At 34.8% G+C, this 23,512-nt stretch overlaps 1 protein-coding gene across 2 annotated transcripts in view; it reads right to left on the bottom strand.

The window, feature by feature from the left end:
- Window positions 1-17,933: 17,933 nt before the first annotated feature.
- CDH19 (cadherin 19) overlaps window positions 17,934-23,512 on the bottom strand; it is a 94,507-nt gene continuing 88,928 nt past the window's right edge. For both annotated transcript variants that reach the window (XM_038525832.1, XM_038525831.1), the window contains exon 12: window positions 17,934-21,621. In XM_038525832.1, coding sequence (XP_038381760.1) covers window positions 21,131-21,621 — 491 coding nt within the window. In that variant the 3' untranslated portion in view covers window positions 17,934-21,130. The remainder of the gene's footprint in view (window positions 21,622-23,512) is intronic.

The following is a 23,512-nucleotide window of genomic DNA, read 5'->3' as shown; positions in this document are numbered from 1 at the left end:
ACATACTCTACAGCTGAAATGATAGTTCTAAAAGTTAAATATGTTTATAAAAACATGTGTCATACAAATCAAATATTGCAAATAAATATTTAACAAATGTTCTTATTTCTAGCACTATTTCAAGGATTTTGATTTTATATTTGACATGCAAAGGCAGACATAAAATAGTTTAAGTAGTGGTGGGACATAATGCAATAAGCATTTGAGAAAAATGACTCTGTCAGCTGAACAAATTTGAAGATGACAAATTCTATATTAGAAGTATTTAGAGACTAGTTAAGAATCATTATAACAGTCCAGGTAAGAACAATGGCTGGTAACAGGATGACAATGATAAATATGGAGATAAGTGCACACATTTGAGATCTATTTAAGAAGTAGAATCAACAGAACTTGATGAAGGATCATGTATGGATGAGTAAGAAATGATATATCATTTCATATATCAATGATATATCGCAACTAACAATCACCCTCATCATCTGGCGCTCCTCAAATAAGGGCAGAAATCACTGACAGCACAATTCTGGCTTGAGGTTTTGCCAATGAGAAACTTTGAAAGGCAGAAAAGCAAAGCCAACTTGGAAGGTAAAGAGAATTAAAATCCATATTTCTCCCCTAGTGGTCTCAGGCATAAGCCTGGGCTTTGGCAGGCATAATTTGCTAAGCTCTTCTGGTGTTCTCTTAAAAATCTCCCTGCATGCTGCTGTAGGCAATTGCTATTATTGTCACAAGTTTCCTTGCATTTCTGCAAGTTACTGACATTTCTAAAAACTAAGACTGAAACTGAGAGTCAGGAAGGCTTTTCCAGGCCTTGACCACTCCAGCCTCTAAAGGAATTTTAAGAATGACATGCCCTGTATTAAACACTCGTCTGCAGAAAAGAGTGGTTGGTTTCTTCTTTTCTTCTTCCTTTTCCTTTCCCCTTACCCTTCCCTCCCTCCTTCCTTCTATTTCTTTCTTCTTTCTTTCTGTTCTTTCTTTCTCTTTCTCTCTCTGGCTAAATCGTGCTGCAATCAGAAATTGGTTAAACTTCTCCCAGTCTGCATTATTTCTTTTTCTACTCTACCGATACAAAGTAGTCCTGTGAGAAGCTGGAAATGAAAAGAGAAAACAAAGGCAATTATCCCAGTAGAGGTGGGCAGATTCATGAGCTTCTGAGAAAGTAATAGTCTGCAGCTCCTCTAGCCTTTTATTTTTTTTTTTAACCTACAAATTTCCTGTCCGATGCTATAGGCATCTACGATTATTAGCATTTTCCTAGTTTGATAACTTTGATTCCCTGAAAACGAAAAGAAAATTATCTAGGTTAGGTTCTCCTAGACATTTGTAAATCGAATCTTCCAGTGGTTATCATCCATTTAATTCCTTCGATTACATTTCCTCTCTTTATCTTACCTAAAGTGACACAAATCAAACTTCCACTGACTCATCACCTAGTCCTTTATATTATATTTAACAATGACAAGATTAGAACATAGAGTCAGAAAATAATCGTATGGGTATTAACAACAAAAATCCCAAACTTGACAGTGTTTCTTATGATATTCTTATGGATCCCTCTGAATGATACGGGCTCTGCGCTTTTGGTTTTAGAAGATATTTCACTGTTAAGGAGAGTATCTAACAGGAGTTCACCAGTTGAGATCTTAAGGTGTGATATTAATGATTTCTCATAGAAGATTACCATTGAACTCAACTTTCAAATGTTTGTGCAGGACCTTGATTAAAAAGTAGAAGATATATTTTTTCATATCATTAGATGCCATAAAGCTGAGAGCTCAAAAGAATAAATTGTACACTGTTAAAAATTCTCTTTGCTTTGTGATTTTAGTCAGTTTACTACTTACGTTTATTTTGACACTTGTCAAATCCAAAACTTTAATTTATAAGAAGTCACAGGAGATCATTCGCCTGCTTGGCACTTTTTCCTATGTTTGACATAAGACTATATAAAAATAATATTGGTGTAAATTCATGTAATATAAATGCATGAGAGCATTTGGGCTGCAGCAGTTCATTTAATTCTTATTAACTTGAAATAGGAGGCATCTATGACCCAAAAAAGAGCAATCATCTCTCTCAGCTCAGCTTTAACCATTCTTCTTTTTGAATAAGTGAATTTTGTAAGGATAATTTATACCTATCCTAAGAGCCTAATTTATGATTTCATTGATGACCTATTAAGCACTCAGCTCTGTACTCTGCCCTGTGATTATTAAAGAGATAACTTTTTGGTGTGATAAATTAGGATCAATTCAGAAAGGAGTAACAGATATGAATAAAATAACCTAAGTGAACTAGAAATAAAAAGATAAGTAACCACTATATCTTCCTATGTCCTGTGAAGTGTCGCTATGGGACTTTGCAAATGAAGTGACTTGCATTTAATCCCTTTTCTAAATGTACTCTCTATGCATTTACAAGTTTCTCAAAAAGTGAATGTGGATAGAAACAGTGCTTTAAAACCATTTCGGAATATGCTCCACCGGTGTTAATTCTGAAATCAAGAAGGCTGATTCACACTGGACTATGTTTCAAAATAAAATTGCCCATAAATATACTGTAGTTCTATCCTGACAAATTCATGTTTTAGAAAAGTTTCCATAATTCTTTAGTAAAGCATTAAACTCACTTCACTGTTAAATTATAAAAGAACAAAATGATCTACAGGCTTTTGCTCTGAAGAAATGACAGGGATGGCCACTACTTAAAGAAGATCACTTTCTTATGGGAAGTACTGTATATGATAATCACTCTACCAAAAGTGTCCATTCAAAGGAATGGCTGTATTGGGAGAAATTATCAATGAAATGTGGAGTTATATGTGAAAATGTAGGTTACTTCAAAGTCATACAATCTTCTTTGAACCAAGTCAAGTTAAAAGCAAAGCTGACCAGAGAAGCCAGTACTACAGAAGCATCTCCATTAAGGGATGGAAACACTAGAGAACCAACAATAAAAAAGTAACTGCCGATCAATAAATGGATCGAATAGTGCATTAATCCTCTTGAATATGTCCAATTACAAGCTTAGATAATATTTACCTGCATGTAAAGGACAGAATATGTTCGCTAGTTGTAATTATAATAAATCTCAAGTATCTAGTATCTTAGCATTTACAGTATATTTTCAGATACATTTTCTTATTTGATCTCAAAATAAGCAAGTATGTAAAGCAGAGGTGTTCAATGAATCCCAACAAAGAACTGTAAATAGGCACAGAAGAGTTATGACAATCTAATTTGTTTTCCTCCTTTCAGTTCTCCCCTTTCAGATATGACTATCTTTGATTTTGCATATGAATAAACTGAAGTAGAGAATTTAAATTACCTGGTCATACCGATAGAACCCACACCAGAACCTGTTCTCCAATCATAATGAGACAAATTCCACATATTGTTTAACTCCTAGAATATTGAAAAGAAATCTCTATATAAAGTAGTAAGGTATTGATATATAGCCGTAAACCTGTTGTGTTTCCAAAGACTATCCGGGAACAAAGGTTGGAAAACTATGGCCTGCTTGATTTTACAAGTAATGTTTTCTTAGAACATAGCAACACTCACTGATGTACATATTGTTTAGGGCTGTTTTACACTACAAAAGCAAATGCTGAAAAGCAGCAATACAGACCATATCCACAGCAAGCCCATTACAATTACTATCTGGTCCTTTAAAGAAAGATTTGCTGACGGGTGCCTGGGATCCACAAGAGTCACGGACAATTTCAAATTACAACACAACAGCGGTGAAAAGCAGAAACTCGTAATAAGGAAGGAACTCAAAACCCAGAGCTTGTCCCTCAATAGTGAATGGCTTAAACCCCACATTGACACCCCAATGTTTAAGAGCTGCACCTGAGTGATGTGCCCCCACGATATCCAGCTTTGAAAACCACCACAAGACTCACGAGATAACAGTGAACTAAAAACCTCTCTTACAGGGCCCAAAGGCCCCAGTGCCCAGCCCAAAACACCATTTGAAAAGCACCCAGAATTTATGCGAAAGAAACTCATTTGCTAACCTTCAAGTCTTGGCTTGAGGATCAGGGCCTGTGGATATGCTCCAGAGGGGGAAGCTGGTGGGCACCACCATTTTCTTCTTTCCAGCTGGTGCCAACTTTATGCTTCTCCTCTGCCTTGCTAAAAGTTTGTGGGGGGGCGGAATCTGGCATAAACAACAAGGTGTAAAGAGTTTGGAAGATGTCATCCTCATTCTTACAATAGTAACAACAAAAAAGGAACAAGCTAAAAACCTTTGACTTCTCTTAAATACAGAGAACTGATAACCTAGCAGGAAACATTGCAGAACAGGCTGCCATGCTGAAATCCATAGACAGGTGAATTCAGTCAGACACAGCTTCATCTGCTTGCCTTGAGGATTTAGCAGGTAAGGGGAAGAATTGCTGAAGAATAAAAAAGTCCTGGGAGCTGCATTTTTTTGTGGATTTCCTCTCTGGAATTCTAGCAGGTTCTCATGGTAAAGAACCAAAGCAGCAGAAGAGGAAAGGAAAAGCAGAACAAAGAAGGAAGAATAGAAGGAAAGAAAGAAAGGTTTCTTGTACTTCTGGCAGTGGGAAATGTGAACATATACTCAGAATATTCTCCATGAGCCCATGGAACAGTCTAGCTCTATGTCTACTCTCCAGTTAAGAAGATCTTACCTGAAACATACTCACCTGGAGACAAAGGCTATGTCACTCTAGCTCCCACCAGATTTCTCTCTCACCTGAGAGGAGAGAGGAGCTAAGAAATACTTGTGAAGGTCACAGAACAGGGACACAGGGTCATGAAAAAATATTAGTCATACCTTAAATTTATTTTATTTTTTTTAAGATTTTATTTATTCATGAGAGACACAGAGAGAGAGATGCAGAGACATAGGCAGAGAGAGAAGCGGACTCCATGTAGGGAGCCTGATGTGGGACTTGATTCTGGAACTCCAGGATCACGCCCTGGGCCTAAGGCAGGCGCTTAACCACTAAGCCACCCAGGCGTCCGAATAATACCCTAAGTTTAATTATAACATTATAGAATGCTTCCCCTCCTTCACGCTTTATCACCACATCGTCATCATAGCTCCAGTAAAAGTGGATTATAGATAAAATAATCACAAAGCATGGGTTCCATGCAAGGTGTCAAAAAGGACAGAAGAATTTGAAGTAATAAATAGAAAACAGCTATTAGCATTGATAGTAATATATATCAGTAATCACTTTAATGTGAATGGTAAAAATATAATCATTAAAGCATATTGTAAGAGTGGATATAAAAATAATTTACTATATGTTTAAATGCAAAGACTCAAGTTAAAAGGAAAGGCATGAAAAAAAAGGAAAGGCGGGATCCCTGGGTGGCGCAGTGGTTTAGCGCCTGCCTTTGGCCCAGGGCACGATCCTGGAGACCTGGGATCGAATCCCACGTCGGGATCCCGGTGCATGGAGCCTGCTTCTCCCTCTGCCTATGTCTCTGCCTCTCTCTCTCTCTCTCTGTGTGACCATCATAAATAAATAAAAATTAAAAAAAAAGGAAAGGCATGGGAAAGATCTATCATGTTAATAAAAATAATAATAAACTCTTTAATCAGTATATAAATTTCAGAAGAAGTGGATTTTAGAACAGGGAAAGGTTTGAGGTGTAAAGAGGGAGATACAGATAGATATGTCTATATCTATGCATAATTTTTAATGTGTGTGCATCTAACAAAAAGCACAAATATAATGGGAAAAATTTAAAGAATAAATAGACAAATCCATTATTTAGTTTGAGGCTTCAACACCTTCTTTCAGTAATTGACAATTCAAGCAGGCAGTAAATCAGAAATTATACAGTTGGCCTGACCAGCACTAGCATTCAGTCAAATTGACATTTACAGAGTATTCCACCCAACAACTGCAGAATACATATTCTACTCAAACCCCCATGGAATGCTCATTAAGATAGACAACAATCCTGGTGATCAAAACACCTTGACAAGTTTTAAGGAAAAGAAATCTACAAAGCATATTTTCTTACCAAAAGGGAATTAAAAGAGAAGTTTATATGAAAGATACCTGGAAAATCCCCAAATATTTGGAAACCATAGAACACATTAAATAATATATGGGGCTCACCTGGGTGGATCAGTGGTTGAGTTTCTGCCTTTGGCTCAGGTCATGGTCCCAGGGTCCTAAGATTGAGTTCCACTCCCTCCGCTTCTCCCCCTGCCTGTTCTTTGCCTCTCTTTCTGTGTCTTTCATGAATAAATACATAAAATCTTAATTAATCAATCAATTAATTAATTAATTAATTAAATATGAGACAAAGACTAAATCTCAAAAAAATTAAAACAAGTGAAATAAAATCACAGTTTTAAATTTAAAGTATTATAAAAATGATTCAAAATCAATAATCTAAGTTTTCATCTTAGAAAATTGGAGAAAATAAGACAAAAGCAAGCAAAGGAGAGCAAATCATAAAATCAGGTAAAAAAAGATCAATAGAATTGAAAAAAATACATAAAGGCAATTGACAAAATCAGTAAGACCAAAAGATGATTTCTTAGAAGGATAATATAGTTAATACAATCTATACAGACAACCAAGCAGAGAAAAACAGTGGAAACACAAATTATAAATATTAGAAGTAAAAGGGGAGTTATCAGTATTAATTCATGAACACTAAAAGGATGATGAGTGAACATGGAACAACTCTGATCACAAATCTAACAAATTAGATCAAACAGACCAATGCATTGGGACACAAACTACCAAATTCACACAAGAAAAAATAATCTGTAGGCCTCTATATATTACAGAGATTGAATCAGTAATTAATAATCTTACAAAAAGGATAACACCAAGTCCAGATTATCTCATTTGTGTTTTGTATCAAATATTTAAAAAAGAAATGATATCAATTCTCTATTTTCTTTTCTAAAAAAAAAAAAAAAGGTAGTAGCAAGAGAAGTCTTTTTTTTTTTTTTTTTTTTTTTTTAGGTAATCTCTACATCCAATGTGGGGCTCAAACCACAACTCTTCTTCACTCATTCTATGCTCATTCTCTGAGGCCAATATTTCCCTAATACCAAAACCAAATCAAAACATTGCAAGAAAGTAAAGCCACCAACTAGTATGTCTCATGAACATGAATATGAAATTTCTTAAACATTATATCAGCAAACCAATGTGTAAAAACAAACATTAGTAAAAACAGTGTGTAAAAAAGAATCATACACCATGACCATGTAGGGTTTATTCATTGCTTAAATGCAAGCCTGACTCAATACTTGAAAATCAATAAATGCAACCCACAATATCAACAAAGTTAAAGAAGAAACACCAAATGATCATAGAAATTATTGCTTAAAAATATGAAAATCCAACATCTATTCATAATTTTTAAAAAAAGAACTCAGCAAACAAAAAAGAGAGCAGCAATTCATTACATCTACAAAAAACCTACAGCTAACATCATATGTAGTGTGAAAAACTAGGCTTTTTTTAACCTAAATTGGGGAAAGAGAAGGATATTCCCCCTCACTGCTTCTCTTCCACATCATTTGAAATTCCTATCTACTGCAATTGGACAAAAGAAAGTAGAAAGAAACAAAGAAGAAAACCAAAAGTAAACAGTTTGGAAAGGAAGAAATAAAAATACGTTTACTTGATGATGACAAGATTGCCTATGTAGAAAATCCCAAGCAATTAAAAAATAAAGAAACAAATCTGGAACTAGTGCATGAGCATAGCAAAGTTGCAGGATACATGGTTAACAACAACAACAAAATTTAAAAAGACAGAAGTCAATTGCCTTCCTACACACCTATACTGAACAACTGGAATTTGAAACTAAACTGCATTACCATTTATATTAACACGAAAAATTCCTTATGTGGAAATCTACAAAATTCTGATGAAAGAAATCAAAGATCTAAATAATTAGGCATTCCTTGTTCATGGAATAGAGGGTACAATATTGTTAAAAAGGCAATTCTTCCCAACTTGATTTATAAATTCAGTGCCATCCCAGTACAAACTGAAGCAAGTTATTTTGTAGATGTAGACAAACTGATTCTAAGCTTTACATGAAAAGAAAAAGATCTAGAACAATCAATACGTACTGAAGAAAAATAACTAAGTTGGAGAATTCACGCTACCAATTTCAAGGCTTGCTCTGAAGCTATAGTAATTAAGACAGCATGGTATTATCATAGATCAATGGAACAGAATAGAGAACCCAGGGGAAAGAAATACACATATACTCAACTGATGTTTGAAAAAGGAGTAAAGGGAATTTAATGCAAAAAGAATAGTCTGCTCAGCATATGGTTTTGGAACAACTGGATGAACATATGTGAAAAAATAAACCTAGACAAAGACATCATGAATTTCCCAAAATTCACTCCAAAATGGAACATAGACATAGATAGAGAACACAAAACTATAAAAATCTTAGAGGAGAACTTTGCAGAAAATCTACATGACCTTGGATTGTTTAATTAGTTTTTTGAAGCAACATCAAAAGCATGGTCCATGAAAAAAATTGATAAAGTACACTTTATTAAAACAAAATCTCCTACTCTACAAAAGACACTGTTAAGAAAATAAAAAGACAAACCAAAGACTGAGATTAAAAGTTTGAAAAACATATCTGGAAACTATATTTTATCCAAAATACAGAAAGAGTTCTCTTTTTTTCCTATATTTTATCCAAAATATAGAAGAAATAACTCTTAAAACTCAACAAAATGAACAACTCAACTAAAATATGGGCAAATGATCTGAGCAGTCACCTCACCAAAGGAGATATACAGTTGGCAAATAAGGATATGAAAAGATGCTCATCATAATTTATAATTAGGAAAATGCAAATTAAAATGAAATACAACTGCAGATTTATTTGAATGGCTAAAATCCAAAAAGTTCCCGATACCAAATGCTCATGAAGGTGTGGCAACAGGGACTTTCATTCGCTGTTGATGGGGACTCAAATGGTACAGACATTTGGGAGCACAGTTTGGTGTCTTTTCAGTAATTAAATATAGTCTTACCATATGATCAAGCAATCATGCTCCTAGGTTTTTACACGACTGATTTGAACAAAAACCAGTAGAGGAGTGTTTACATGGGCTTTTCTCATGATTGCCAAAAAAGGCAACTGAGATGTTCTGTTATAGGTGAATGGATAAACCAGGTGTGTACATCTTTATAATGCAATACTACCCAGCAATAAAATAAATGAGCTATCAAACCACTACAAGACTGAGGGTGCCTTCCAAACACATTGCTGTTTGAGAGGAGCCAGTCTAAAGGGCTACCAGTTATATGACTCAAATTATAAAATATTCTAGAGAAGGCAAAACTATACAGAAATTAAATAGCTACCAGATTTGGGAGGCGGGGAAAGGGAAAAAGAATTCAACAGGAAAAACACAGGGACATTATTAGAACATTATTAGAACAAAGAAACTATTCTGTATGATAATGTGATTGAGATTATATAACACTACACTTTTTCAAACCCATTGAACTGACAGCATAGAATGAATTTTAATATGTGCAAATAAAAATATTTAGGAGGTTGAGGGAATCCCAGAATGGAATGCAGAAGGTAACAAAACAATATAACTGTAGTATATAAATAACTATATAAATCCATGAAACAACCTCACTGAAAGATGGTGGGGGAAGGAGCTGATCTAAGTAACTTTGGAAACAACCAGAGTCTGTAAAACTTAAGGTAAAAGAAAGTGTACGTAAGCCCTTTAATCTAGGGTATAAAGTTTTGCCTCAAAGAGGAAACTGGCTCACAATCTTGACACTGCTGTAAATGTATATAGAATTGAATAATTAACTATATAAATAGGTTTGAGAAGCTAGTTTTCTTATTGCTGGAGCATAGTTTAGATATAATAAAGTGTAGAAGGCTAGAATGATCCATGAGCTAGAGGATCAGTGTTGGAAACATGAGTATAAACTCATATTTTGATTGATGCATATGCAGATAGTAATGTATGGAAATATTTATGATATGATCAAGATATATGTATATGCAAGTAACAGTAGAAACGCAAATATATTTCCTTGCTCTGTCACCTGAAAAGGCCTATTAGGAAAGAGATAGCATCTCAGCAGCAATAACAACACCCATTTCCCAAATCTTGGTTTCCAACATCATTCTCCAGTAAAATTCACCATGGATATTTGGAGAAATGGCTGCTTCTGGGAGTGGAGCAAAGAATATACAAGACAGGACCAGAGCATGTTGTAGCGCTAGAAAGTGAGGGAGTGCTACACACACACACACACACACACACACACACATACAGAGGGATGTGTAATAAGGACACAAAAGCCAAACATAAGAACTCCCAATGACCAAAGTTGAAACAATTTGAGCAACAAAATATAGTAATATTGTAATATAACCCAAAATAGAACAAAAATATCCGTAAGGACACAGTGATATAAATAAATGAACAAAAAAATAAATGAACAAATAAGTAAATCCATTGGGAGAATAGACACACATTTCATTAAAAACATCCTGAAAATTACACACTTTCTCTGTCCTCAGTGAGGGGGTGAGGGGATGCATAATTTTCCATGTTCTAGGTGTGGGCTACACATAGGTACTTCCTTCCAAAAAGCATAGTATGGAAAGGGAGGAAAAAAGAGTAACTTTAGAGTGGAAAAAAACTGACAAATACCCAACCAGATAATCCAGGTGGATGTTAGCAGCAATAAGCCATGCTGACAGTAGGTACCCTTGATTTACCATACCATGAAAATAGCAATTTACCTCAGTGGTATTCCTCCTCAAAGCCCATAACCCCTGTCTGACCACTAGGAAAGCACTAGTCAAAATCCAATAGAGGGATATTCTACAAAATACATAACTAGAGCCACTCAAAACAGTCAAGGTCTTTAAAAACAATGAAAGCCTTGAGACAGCAGATAAGAGGAGCCTAAGGTGTGTGAAAACAAAGTGGTAAGTACCCTGGATAGGAACAAAAGAGACATCAGGTAAAATTTAAGGAAATTCAAACAAATTTTGAGTTTTAGTAATGATATATCATTATTTGTTCATTAATTATAATAAATATTATATAAATATTATATAAATATTATATATTATTATAAATATTATATCTTTATTATTATAAATATATAAATATAATATATAAATACAATAAATGTGCTGCCCTCATGTAAAATGTTAATACTCGGGGGACCTGGATATGTGTTTTATGGGAAGACTATACTGTCATCACAACTTTTCAGTAAATCTAAAATTATTTTTTAAAAATATTCAAAAATTTTTTGAGAGGATGACATTTGTGGCCAGAGTTGCCTCATAAAACAAACACTATCCAATACCGACTGAAAAATGAATGGCACCCCTTGAGTTGTGCAATACAGTGCTTTCTACAGCAGGATTAAGCTCCCTACCTAGTGTCTGCCTTTGCAACATGACTGCTATTCACTACTGTGTCTTTGGTGCAAGCCTAGCTTTGAGGTAACTCCTATGTACTGACAAACGGAGCAGGGTGTCCCAAGAAAGTTCTAACATCCAAAAAAATTCCACTGCATGGGAGGTACATGTGTAAGAGGTATGGTACAGTGTCTGCAAAGATTGTGTGAATGTCGATATCCTCATCAATCTTTTTCAAATTGAGGCTCAAATATCACCTCCACCATGTTCCCAACCCACTTTATATTTACTTCCAATAGTTTCTGGATTGTGATAAATGTACTGCTGTGCATGTGTCTCCTTTTAGAATATGTTTTTAGTGTTAAGAGACCTTGTGTTATTCTCCTTGATTTTATTTTTTTTAATTAAGATTGTATTTATTTATGACAGAGACAATGAGTGAGGGGAAAGGAGAGGGAGAAGCAGGCTCTCAACTGAGCAGGGAGCCCAGTGTGGGGCTCGATCCCAGGTTTCTGAGATCATGACCTGAGCTGAAGGCAGATGCTTAACTGACTGAGCCACCCAGGCAACCCTCTCCGTGATTTTCTCAGCATTTGCTAAAATGCTTGCTGTGTAATGGACACTCAAATATTTGCTATTTGAGATTAAAAATGGAAGTTGAATAGGTGGGATGGCTTTGTGTCATTAGAAAGAAACTAGAATGAGAATACAGCAGAGTGATTCTCACTATCTTATGGTGTGACTTCTGCACTTTATTATATGTATATAACAGTGTTTTATATTGCACAGCTCAGTGTAGTATTTTTGCATGTGTATGTGTACGTATATGTCACTTAGTATACTAGAACCAATTTATCCTAAACATGAAATTATATAGGAATCGTATAGATACCATATTTTAAAGATATTTAATGATATTCTTCAAGTGGATCTTTTGATAAAAGTAATTGCTTAGGTAGTAAAGTATCTTCTAAAATTTGCATTTTCACCTCTTGTTATTTTTAGTTGAGGGTCACTTTAGGGATATATTGACTTACATGCAGTTTAACAGTGGTTTAACTGTGTGAGATTTAACTTTTGAAAAGATTAACAGTGCTAACCATATACTTTATTTCCCCAAAGGGTTTCTACTAAATACTTGAGTATTTCAAACCGATATCCGTTGACTCTTCTATTATTAATGCAAAGCAGTGTAGGTATGTTATTTAAAAATTCATTATTATTCTAATCTTTTCTCTTCTGGGGCAATGTCTTAAGGCAAAGGCTAATTATAAAAGCCACATCTCAGATCATTTCTACTTGAATTAAAGAACTGCCTGGAAAAAGAGAAGCATCTTCAATTGCTTTATAAAGGTGATGATGTTGTTGAGATCCCTATGTCTCTCAGCGGGACTGTTGCCATGTTTAACATATTTAATACATTTAAGAAGCCTACCTTTCAGAAAAGCAATTAGAGGTCATAATGGAATACTCTGATTTACTTAATGTTATATACAGTATAAAAATAAATGGAAGTGATTAGGGAAGGGAAAATTTGGGGCTGAAATCTGCCGTAGGGAGTAGCAGACATGCCATAGAAAGTAGCACTTGGCTTTTAGAATAGTTTGGCATGTGACAAAGTGAGAACCAGCTTGGAAATGAATAGCTCTGCCTCCATAATACTCTTTGAGTTCAAATCCCAAGGTTCCCCCAGTGTTGTGCAATCAGTTTAATTAGAAAAGAGAACACGTTATAAAGTAGCAAATGATTTACAAGGGCAGAAACTCTTTTGCAATCTGGAATGTTAAATACTCTAGAATGATTCACTCATAAAAGTCTAAGCTATGATTTTCAGTTCAAGTTATCCCTATTTCACTAAATCTATCAATTTTTATTAATGTTGCAAACCAATAAGAAAACAAACTTGGGGCAGCCCAGGTGGCTCAGTGATTTAGCCCCGCCTTCAGCCCAGGGCCTGATCCTGGAGACCCAGGATCGAGTCCCGTGTTGGGCTCCCTGCATGGAGCCTGCTTCTCCCTCTGCCTGTGTCTCTGCCTCTCTCTCTCTCTGTGTCTCTCATAAATAAATAAATAAAATCTTTAAAAAAAAAAAAGAAAACATACTTAGAAACCATAAGAAATTTAGGATTTTAATGTAGTATGCAATTCTGTGTCAGTTGATGCTACTCTCTTATACATTTTCCATTATATTCCTCACTTGGAGCTGATAATGGTAATATCTGCCATGGCACAAAATACAGAAGGGCAGTCTTCCATCTAAGTAAAAGTGGGTAGAACGCACCTCTCGCTGGAGGTTTTTTGTTTGTTTGTTTGTTTTGTTTTGTTTATTTTTTGTTTTTAATGTCCCCTCTACGTCTCCTTGGTCTTTCCATAATAAAGTGAGTTAGCAGTGGAAGCAGGTCGGCTTTTTTTTTTTTTTTAAGATTTTATTTATTTATTCATGAGAGACACAGAGAGAGAGAGAGGGAGAGAGAGGCAGAGACATAGGCAGAGAGAGAAGCAGGCTCCATGCAGGGAACCTGATGTGGGGCTCTTTTTTTTTTTTTTCCAATTTATTTAAGAAATTTTATTGCTCAGAACTTTCCCTCCTTGGGCAATGGCAGGAACTTTGGAAATCAGCCCTTAGGGACAGAGCCAGAGGCACTAGGGTGGAGGAAAGAGTGTGGCACATTTGGTCCAGTGTCTTGTGTGGGAGTATGGTGGCCTATGACTTGTCAGTCTTGCCTTTGCCAAGAGTCAAACCTCAGTTTAGCAGTAGGAACAATGCATTTTGATTGCCTAGGAAGGAATACATTTATGACTCTAGGTTTTAATATTTTTCTCTAAAATACTATAGAAAAAGGATTTCAATTTACTAGTTTTCACCAAGAAAAGTAGAAAGAGAGCATGGAAAGCAGTCAGTTAAGCACAATTGCCCTTTTAAAATGGATCCAGATCCCTGGCTCCTGATTTATTTCCTCTTTCTTTCTTCATCCTCGCTGGGTTTATTATTTTAAAGATTTGTGTGATTTGACCCTAGTTTGACCAGAAGACATTTTTAAATAAGGAATTTCAAGTTAAAAATGCATATTACTAAAAAAAAAAGAAAAAAAATGCATATTACTAAATTGACTTTTGTTATTCTATGTCCACCACCTTAAAAATCAATACCACCTTTCAATATTTTGGTAGGAAGTTCAAAAAGAAATCAGCCACAATTCAGATGTGTAAATGATTGGGTGATTAATGTGGTTGCCAATATGTTCATTTTATACCATGAATTTCTGGGAACCAAAGGGAACCTTCGCTTTGCTTTTAACCTCAGTAAGTGGAAACATGGATTATTGGTTTATTATCTTCTTATTATTGGATTATTACCTTCAATATTTGTTCATTTACTTATTGAGAATAAGTGACCTTAATGGGAGAAATATTTAGAATCTTTACAGTTCACAATTTTTCTTAGCCTGTGTCTTGGTATAGATTTCATTTTCAGGTATTTGTATAAAAATAAAGTATCATGATTGTAGAGAATATTTTATAAAGAAGACATTTTTGTTCTTAAAAACCATGTTACTATTAATCAATGTGTGATAATGATAAGTTGCTATGGATGAATATACTGTCTGATTTATTCACTTCTGACTTAATTCATACACTTAGTAAAACTTAAACTGTTTTTTAAAAATCAGGTGAAATTCTATGTGAATTGAATATGTCAAGTTCAAGTATGTGTTAAATTTTAATGAAAGTTAAAATTAGATAATTAGTACTGCAGAGGAAGCTCCCAGAATGATGTAGAGGTCATCTGGAGTAAGAAAGAAGTGTCTGGAAACTGAGGTGTCAGTATGAGCTGGACAACTGCTTAGAACTTGCCCGAGCCTTATGATTGGATAAAAGAAAGGGAAAGATTATAAAAATTTACTCAACAGAGAACATATGGTAATGGGTTCTTAATTTTTGTTTTTTAAAAAGAGGAGGATAGGCCAACGTAGGTAAAAGCCAAGAGTGCAGAGTTTCATTTTGTATTGTCAGAGGTGATGAGAACAATCTGCTTTGTAATTTAATTTTAAACTCCTAATATAAAATTAGAACTTTATAATATAAAATTAATAACTTTAGACGTTATTAACCACAGGTTTGAAAGCTTTCTTTTGGAGCTGTTAGCATATTTCTTTTATTTCTTCCATGTAAATCTAATAGAGAAATAAATTAATTTGTGTATTAGTGACCAAGTAAACAAACCTTTTTCTTTTTTGATAGTTTTTTTTTCCCCTAAGATATCCATACCTAGAAAAAATTGCCCTGATCTGTGGTTATTACTTAAGAGAGTTTTCCCCCCAAATAAATGTCATAGGGAGATGACTTTCAATCAGAACATCTCATACATAATGCATTACTTGAGCAATTAATTTTTTCCTTTGGTAATAATGGAACATTACCCTGGAAGGGTCAAGGTGGGGAGACGGTAAGTAACAGCCAGCTAATTATTGTCCTGCATTAATTCATTTTCTTCTTGTCCATGTTAATTGTAGAGTAATGAGCTTGGTCTATGAGCATTTCTAAAGATAAACTTAATATCACAATAAATGTTTTGTTAATAATAACAGATAAAATGTCATGCATTCTGTATGTTAGAGAATAATCAATTCTTCATATATATTATTTTAGTTAACTTTCTTATGAGAGTCTGATTATTTTTAATACCCCATTGTACAAATTAAAGTACTGAAAAAGAACATTTTAAATTATTCACCAAAGTTTACACAACAAAGAAATGTTAGCAACTGGAAAACAATTAAAAATGTACTTCATAGGCCCCTTATTCTCACTAGCATGTAAGTGAGGTGATAATATTATGGAAACATGTAAATACTTATATCAGCTTCCTTTTCTAGACAAAACGTCCTAGATTTGTACCTCTATGTAAGCATGAATATGAGGTATTTTCAATGTTCAGCCTAATGCGGAGCTGAGATAAATCACTTAGCACTGCAGAACTATCACATTTTAAATAGAACATATCACATTTTAAATATGAACATGAATAAGCACAAAAGAATGACGTGAAATAAAACTGTGTAAGCTGTTTTCATGTGCTCACAAGTGTTTTAAGAACATGATCAATTACATTTACTTTTTTTGTATTTTGCTTCTGGTTTTAGACGAGAATTGATTTTTGAATCATTTAAAATATATGGAATTCCAAATTGAATTGACATATTAATGTATCCAGGTTATTGACTCATTTGAAATTGAAAGAAATATCATGAAAATGTTTTATAGTATTCAGTTTTCATACACATTTGCATTGATCTTTCTGATGCACACCTTGGCCAAGTCCCAGACAGTTTGCACAGCTTCTGGTCAGTGTCAAAAACACTTTTTAAAATCCTTTTTCCTTACATCCAATGTAAGGCTCTCTCTCTCACTCTTTCCCACTTATTCTGCTGTTTCTGGACCTCTAGTGTCTGAAGACGGAGGTAAGGGGCACAATAAACATATCTGGCACTTCCATAATCCCACAGCTAGAGTCCTCTGAGATGTCAGGCATCTGACTGCTGGCGCTCTATTGTGGGCTAATGGAGAGGGTATCTGGAGACACATTAAGGACTTGAGGTCTCTATTTTTCCTTAGCCTCTGTGACATATTCTTTGGATGACTAGTTTAAGCTCCCTTTCAGTTTTTTCCCTCTGTGCAAAATTTCTATAGCAGCAACCTCCTTAATCTATGGGAAACTCATGCAGCTTTGCCTTGTCAACAGCTACGAGCTGCATTTGGTCCAGCTCCTGCCCTCTCTGTCTGTCCACCATTTCAGACCAGTTCTTCAGCTTCCCATCATCAGAGTTCTCTAGGAAAAGAAGAAAGAAGGTACCAACACATTTTAACAGGTCCTAAGGATCTGCTGTGCGATTGAGGTGCTAGTCTCCCTTCCTCCAAGAAATCACAATTTATCCCAATAGATACATAGATAGATAAGCAGACATAATCAGAAATATATATAAAAAAACACATATTCCTTTCCTCCATTTAATTCTCTAATTTGTCTCCCAGCCATTAGTGTATTTGCTATCTAATGTCCTCTTACGTCATTAAAAAAGAACATGAATTTACTTGTGTAAGTGTGGTTTGTAGGTTTCGCGTAGCCTTGTAAATCTAACAATGCATTTGTTACCAAGTTTTGTGTTATAAACAGGAAGTGGAATTCTCATGCATTGCACATGTTTTCATACTCATCACACTTCCTGGGAACTTTTTCACATGTGAATTTCTACAGTATTTACCATAGGACCTCTTTTGATGGAATAGTTTAAAGTCATTACCTTTTTTCACCCCTGGGGATAATACCAGTATGTCCAAACTCTATAATTAGTAAGAATACCAAACTCTATAATTACTAGATATATTTTGAAAATCTTATTGTACCCGAGAACTACCCAGCAATGACCTATTTTGAAAAATATATTAATTCCATATGATTATTTAACCAAACTCAATATGGCTTCTTCTATACACGACCAGGTAAAATAGATTGGGATTCATTGTTACATTAAGGAATATTTATTGGTCCACTTAATGTGGTACAAACAATCTTAGACAAGAACAAGTGAACAAGAGAGATGATTCCTTGCCCATTGGGGTTTACATTCTAATAAGTGATAAAGATGCACAAAAAAAAAAAAAAAAAAGCACATATACGTTGTAATGCCAGGTGGCTAAGGGATTTGAATACAAGCCAGGCAGAGCTAGGGCCACAGTGTAAGACAGTGATCAGATAGGCCTTCTTGAGGAAATCACAGTTGATCGCAGACATGAATGAAGTGAGGGAATGAAAAAGAGAAATGTTTGGGGGCAGATTGTTTCCGGCTTGGAACATGAGGCTGGAAGAGTTAAGAATGCAGAAATGAGCAAGGCAGATTACTACATGGCCTTCTATGTCAGGTCAGAAAGTTGATTTGCATGACAAACATGCTGTGAAGCCGTGGAGATCACTTGGGACTAGAAGGAAAAGGAGTCTGCATGTTCCAGCGGAATAACATCAGCCATCGTCATGTAATTCTTTATTGAATCAGGCACTGCTTGTGCTTCTTGTTTGACTAATTCATCACTGCAACCATGTGAATTAGGTACCCTGGACCTTGTCTTACAGATTAGAAACTCAGATCTACAAAGAGTAGACAGTTTGACAGAGTTCACACAGGTACTCGAACAATAGTGCACTAATTCACACTCAGGGCTGGTAGGCTCAAGCACAGGTGCTTGATGAACACCTATTATCACTAGCAGTTTCTGATCCCTCTAAAGGACTTGAAGTATTTTCTTATTTCAACCATTAGTAATCCCAGACTTACACACAAACCTGCGAATTAACTAAGGGTAATATTTAAGCACTGCAGGTGTTAATATGAAGCTGTGCTATTTTCATAAATATCTGCATTGATTTAGCCTTTATTAAAATTGACAAAAATGAGATCTTAATGTCATGCTTTTAGCTTAGGATATAGCTGCATTCTTGTAACACCCAAGCGACTACAAAAAGGTCAAATGTTATTGAAATATAACCAAGTATGATTTTTATGAAATTGCATCTTCTATACAAAACTCAGATACTATTTTTTATATAGTTTAAAAGGACACTTTTTAGACTAGCAAATAGATATGCAACCACTATGTTCTTTTCCTATGTACCTATGATTAACAATCCTATCAGAATTTAACACATCTGCTTAGTGTCACTGGACTCCAACCTGAAACCCCACTGATGCAGATGTGCATTTTTTAAAGTGTCTATCCAAATTGATAAGTTGTTCATAGGCTTTCATTCATGACAGAACCTACTAGGTCCTCAGAAGACCCTATTTCTGTTTTTTTCATTTATTTTCCATGGATTGATTTATCTGTTGTTTATCATACTTTCCAATTCTTCAACCAAGATTTCACAGCACTATCTTTTAAATACAGGGAATAAACCTTTATGGAATAATTCCTGAAATATATCTAATTATACTCTCAATTTTATGTCGATGTGATAGATATTCTCTCAATTCATACATTTTTTATTTTATTGTCAAGTGTTTCTCTTTTAACAATTTGTTTGGTTTAGTATTCTTACTCTTCCCTAAGTAAATGATGGTATGAATGCATAGGATTTTCTACAGCTTATGACTTCTCATCAACTTTTAATAGCCTCCTAAATCGTTGTATTTCTAGTCTTGGGCTGTTGTGAAGTGATGATACCTATGTTGCCAACAAAATGGTACCTGAATTGATATTGATGGAAAGCCTCTCTTCTATTACATGTGGTATTTATGTTTCAAAGTACAGAGGGGAAAAAATGCTGTAGCTATTCAAATAAAAATTATTAAAAATATTTTATCTAAGCCTATACGATCAATTTGGTTCAGCTCATTTTCACATGCTGCTAATAAGAAATGAACATATAAAACAATTCTGAGAACATTGTATTCACCATTTTCTTTCCATTCAACCTATGAATTTTGAATTCCTTTTTGATTTGGATAGAATAATAAAGATCATTCTTAAGATGTTGATTAAAATTAAAGTGTTTTATTATCTTATTATCTGATGTTATCATAAAGCTTGTTATGTGGATGTTATCATGGATTTTACCATGTCCAGGAGCTTAGCATACTTCCTTCATAATGCTACAATAAAAGGAACTATTGCACCTAATTTTATAACCCATCATAAAAAAAAATGACAGTAAAGAATCAGTTATAGTCTAAGCTCTTAATAAAATACAAATGCTGAGAATTTTATGTTTTATTCTATGTGTGGTAAGAATCAGTATGGTTGATCATAATATTTTGGATGAATATTAATTCAACTTTGAATCAAATACTTATTTCATTTATTGCTATCATTTTTAGTGGCAATAAAAATTTACTTAAAATTTTTCATGCTTTCCATGATTATCATAAAGTTTAAATTTAATGTCGAGTAAACCTTGACACGTATTTCGCTATTGCATTGTAATGATGAAGATATACTCTGGTTACATAAAAAAATAACATAAAACACTCCCAGACATATTTTCATACTCCCTTTTTATACAAATCTGTAAGATCAAAGACAATACAAATCTACACTGTATCTTTGATTAATTAACACATACCAAGTATGTATCTAAATTTGAAATCAGTTTTCAAGTATGGTCTTGACAATGATTTTAAAATATCAAACGACTATGAATCATAGAATCTGAATCAGAAACTTGCTTATTCATAAAAAAACAGCTTTTAAAAGTTTTATAGAATCACCCAGATTTTCCTAGATGTGTATCTCCATATAGAATCAGGAACTTAAAACACATAAACACTTTCCTCTCACTTTGTAAGATTTTTAAAAAATGGCTAAATGAAATAATATTAAGTTGATTTAGTTCAGGGCCTTTCTCACACGAAAAATTCAAAAGTTCAGAGAATTTGTATTGAATGGTAGCAAAAAAAGTGCTAGAGGACTATTTGCTACATGTCAGAGTTGGCCTGCACTGGCACAGGAGAGCTGGTTGTTAGCATCCTTCCACGCCTGCGCTCAGGGACAACATGTGGGTAGCTTGCAATAAACAAGGGGCATTTACTTCAAGGAAATCAGAAGATGCTATAATCCACCTCACCCCCACCCCAAGAACTGGAGTACACAACTCTTTACCAAGAGACTACCAGTTTGCCCAAACATATTAGCATTTTTTTAAATTTTACTAATAAAAAAGCCCTAATTATTTGACTGCATAGCAGAACCGAACATGCATGCTAATCTTTTGAAGCGAGGTCCCAATTCATTAAGGTAATCATAATTTTCATCCTGATCAGAGACTGCGGATCCTAAGGAGCTCAGGGATCCAGCTAATGACCCTGTTCCCTCAAAAGCGTAGGTTTGGAGGGAGTCAAAAGGAGGGGCACAAGGATCAGTATTAGCTTCTTCCAGCTTCTCTAGAATGAATTTCCGGAAGATGGCACTGTCTGGGCCAACCTGTAAAGATTGCCTGTACAGGCTCCTGATCTCTGCTGCAGCAGTTTTCCGTGTCTTGCGTTCCCGCATGATGGTGCTACTCCTCAGCTGGACAATATCAAAGGCCTCTGTATCTTCTTCTCCTCCTCCTTCATCATCGTATCTGAATATATTCTCTCGGAAATCTTCACCTTTCTCAGGAAATAGAGTTGGCTTCCTTCGCTGTTTCAGACCCAGGATCAAAAAAATAAACCCTGACAAAGAAAGCATATGAGAGTATGAGTTAACATAATATAATAAATACAGCATAATATATTAATATAAGTTTATATTTATAGATGTTGTATATTACTTATAACAAACCTTACAATCCTTGCTTTTGTTAAAAGCTCAAGACATGAGCTTAGATTTTATGATTTTAAGAAAAAAAGAAAACATACTGTCCACCCTTAAACAATGCAGGGGTTGGGGGCATCATCCCCGGCACAGTGGAATATCCTGTATAACTTTTAACTCTCCAAAACTTAATTACAATATTGGCTATTGAAAATTTACAAAAGGATCATGCAGAATGACAAGGCAGTATAGCAATCTTTCTGCCTGATGATTTAGAGTAGACAAACATCATAAAAATAGAGTGAACTGTTTTGTGATGATAATTTAAAATTTTATTTTTTACATATTGAAAACAAAAAGAAGAGGAGCATAAGGGAGAATTTTCCAATCCATATGCATTTGTCAATGTTAGTAACCAATAATCCCTGTTAAGAGAAGTTAAGCACAACAGAGCAGTTTGAAATTCCCCACTGAGGCAAATTATTTTCTAAGTTAATATTTATTGACTACCAAGTATATGCCACCACACAGTTGGTTTAGAACCTGTGCACAGTGATACCACATTAATTTCAGAAAGCCTAAACCATCATTTTTTTTAAAATCATAACACTGGTATGCCCACAAACAATATTCATTACATAAGATAATTTTAATACCACATAGAAATAGAATGATTTCAAAGCACTCCTCCCCATTTTTTGAAAAAATTGTGTGTGTGTGTGTGTGTGTGTGTGTGTGTCTGTATCAAGAACAGCCAACCCTTTCATAGCCTTGGAACGAATTTAATCTATAGGAACTGAAACTGAGACATGAAGTGATGTTATTAATATTATCATATAGAGAAATGCATTAGGCAATGTTTTGTATAAATCTTATCTTTAAAAAATTGAACTAGTGTTCTTGAAATAAGGTCATTGTGTTTGAATCCAGGTACTGTGAAACTCAGCTCAGATATATGGTTGATATAGAAAGGGAGCTAATAAATAATTTTTTCAATCTATGAATTGGAGAGAGTATTCATGACACTTTCAAAGAAAACTATCAGCCGAGCCACACTTTCCACCCTCTAAATCTTATTACTGCCCTTGACTGTGAAGCTGTCCTTGGTTTACTCATAGGGTTTTTGGACTTGGTTTAGGTCTGTACTTATTAGTAAATCAGTACTTGTCATCCTCCAAACACTACACTGCTTTTACTGCACTTGATTCTGATACCCAGCTATGCAGCTCTATATTCTCTTTTATGATCAAAAGCCATGAAAAAATCATCTTAAAAACTGAGGCTGGGTAGGAAAGAATGGTAATTCGGATAGTAAAGAGGAATGCATGACTTTTGAAGCTTTGAGAAAGATGAGAGTGAAGGCAAAGCAATCCTTGAAAAATGTATGCCATTTTGAGCATGAGTTTGGGATTATAGAAACAGTGGCTGAGAAAACTCAATAGAGTTGTGTTGACTTTTGACATGAAGTTACAAGGCAAGCAAGATAGGGTTCCCTTATAAGGGAAGGTAAGGAGGCTTGTAAGTGATGGGATTGTATACACTAGTATGTTAAATAAAGAGAAAAGGTTATGCTAAATGAATTATTTGTAGTCTTGGAAGCCTGACTAAAACATTTTGGGGTTCATTGGCCTCATCCGTAAAATGAGTATAACATTTGCCTGTGAAAACAACAACAAATAAGCAAAAACGAAGCCTGGGGCTCCTCGGTGGCTCCATGTGTTAAGCAGTCAACTCTTGATTTGGCTCAGGTCATGATCTCAGAGCTGTGAAATCCAGCCCTTCTCCAAAGGTGCTCAGTGCTGAGCCTGG

Source organism: Canis lupus, chromosome 1 (genome assembly GCF_011100685.1).
Source record: "Canis lupus familiaris isolate Mischka breed German Shepherd chromosome 1, alternate assembly UU_Cfam_GSD_1.0, whole genome shotgun sequence".
In the NCBI taxonomy this organism is placed as follows: Eukaryota; Metazoa; Chordata; class Mammalia; order Carnivora; family Canidae; genus Canis; species Canis lupus.
Note: the sequence above shows the minus strand (reverse complement) of the source record. Positions and strands in the feature narration are given on the sequence as shown.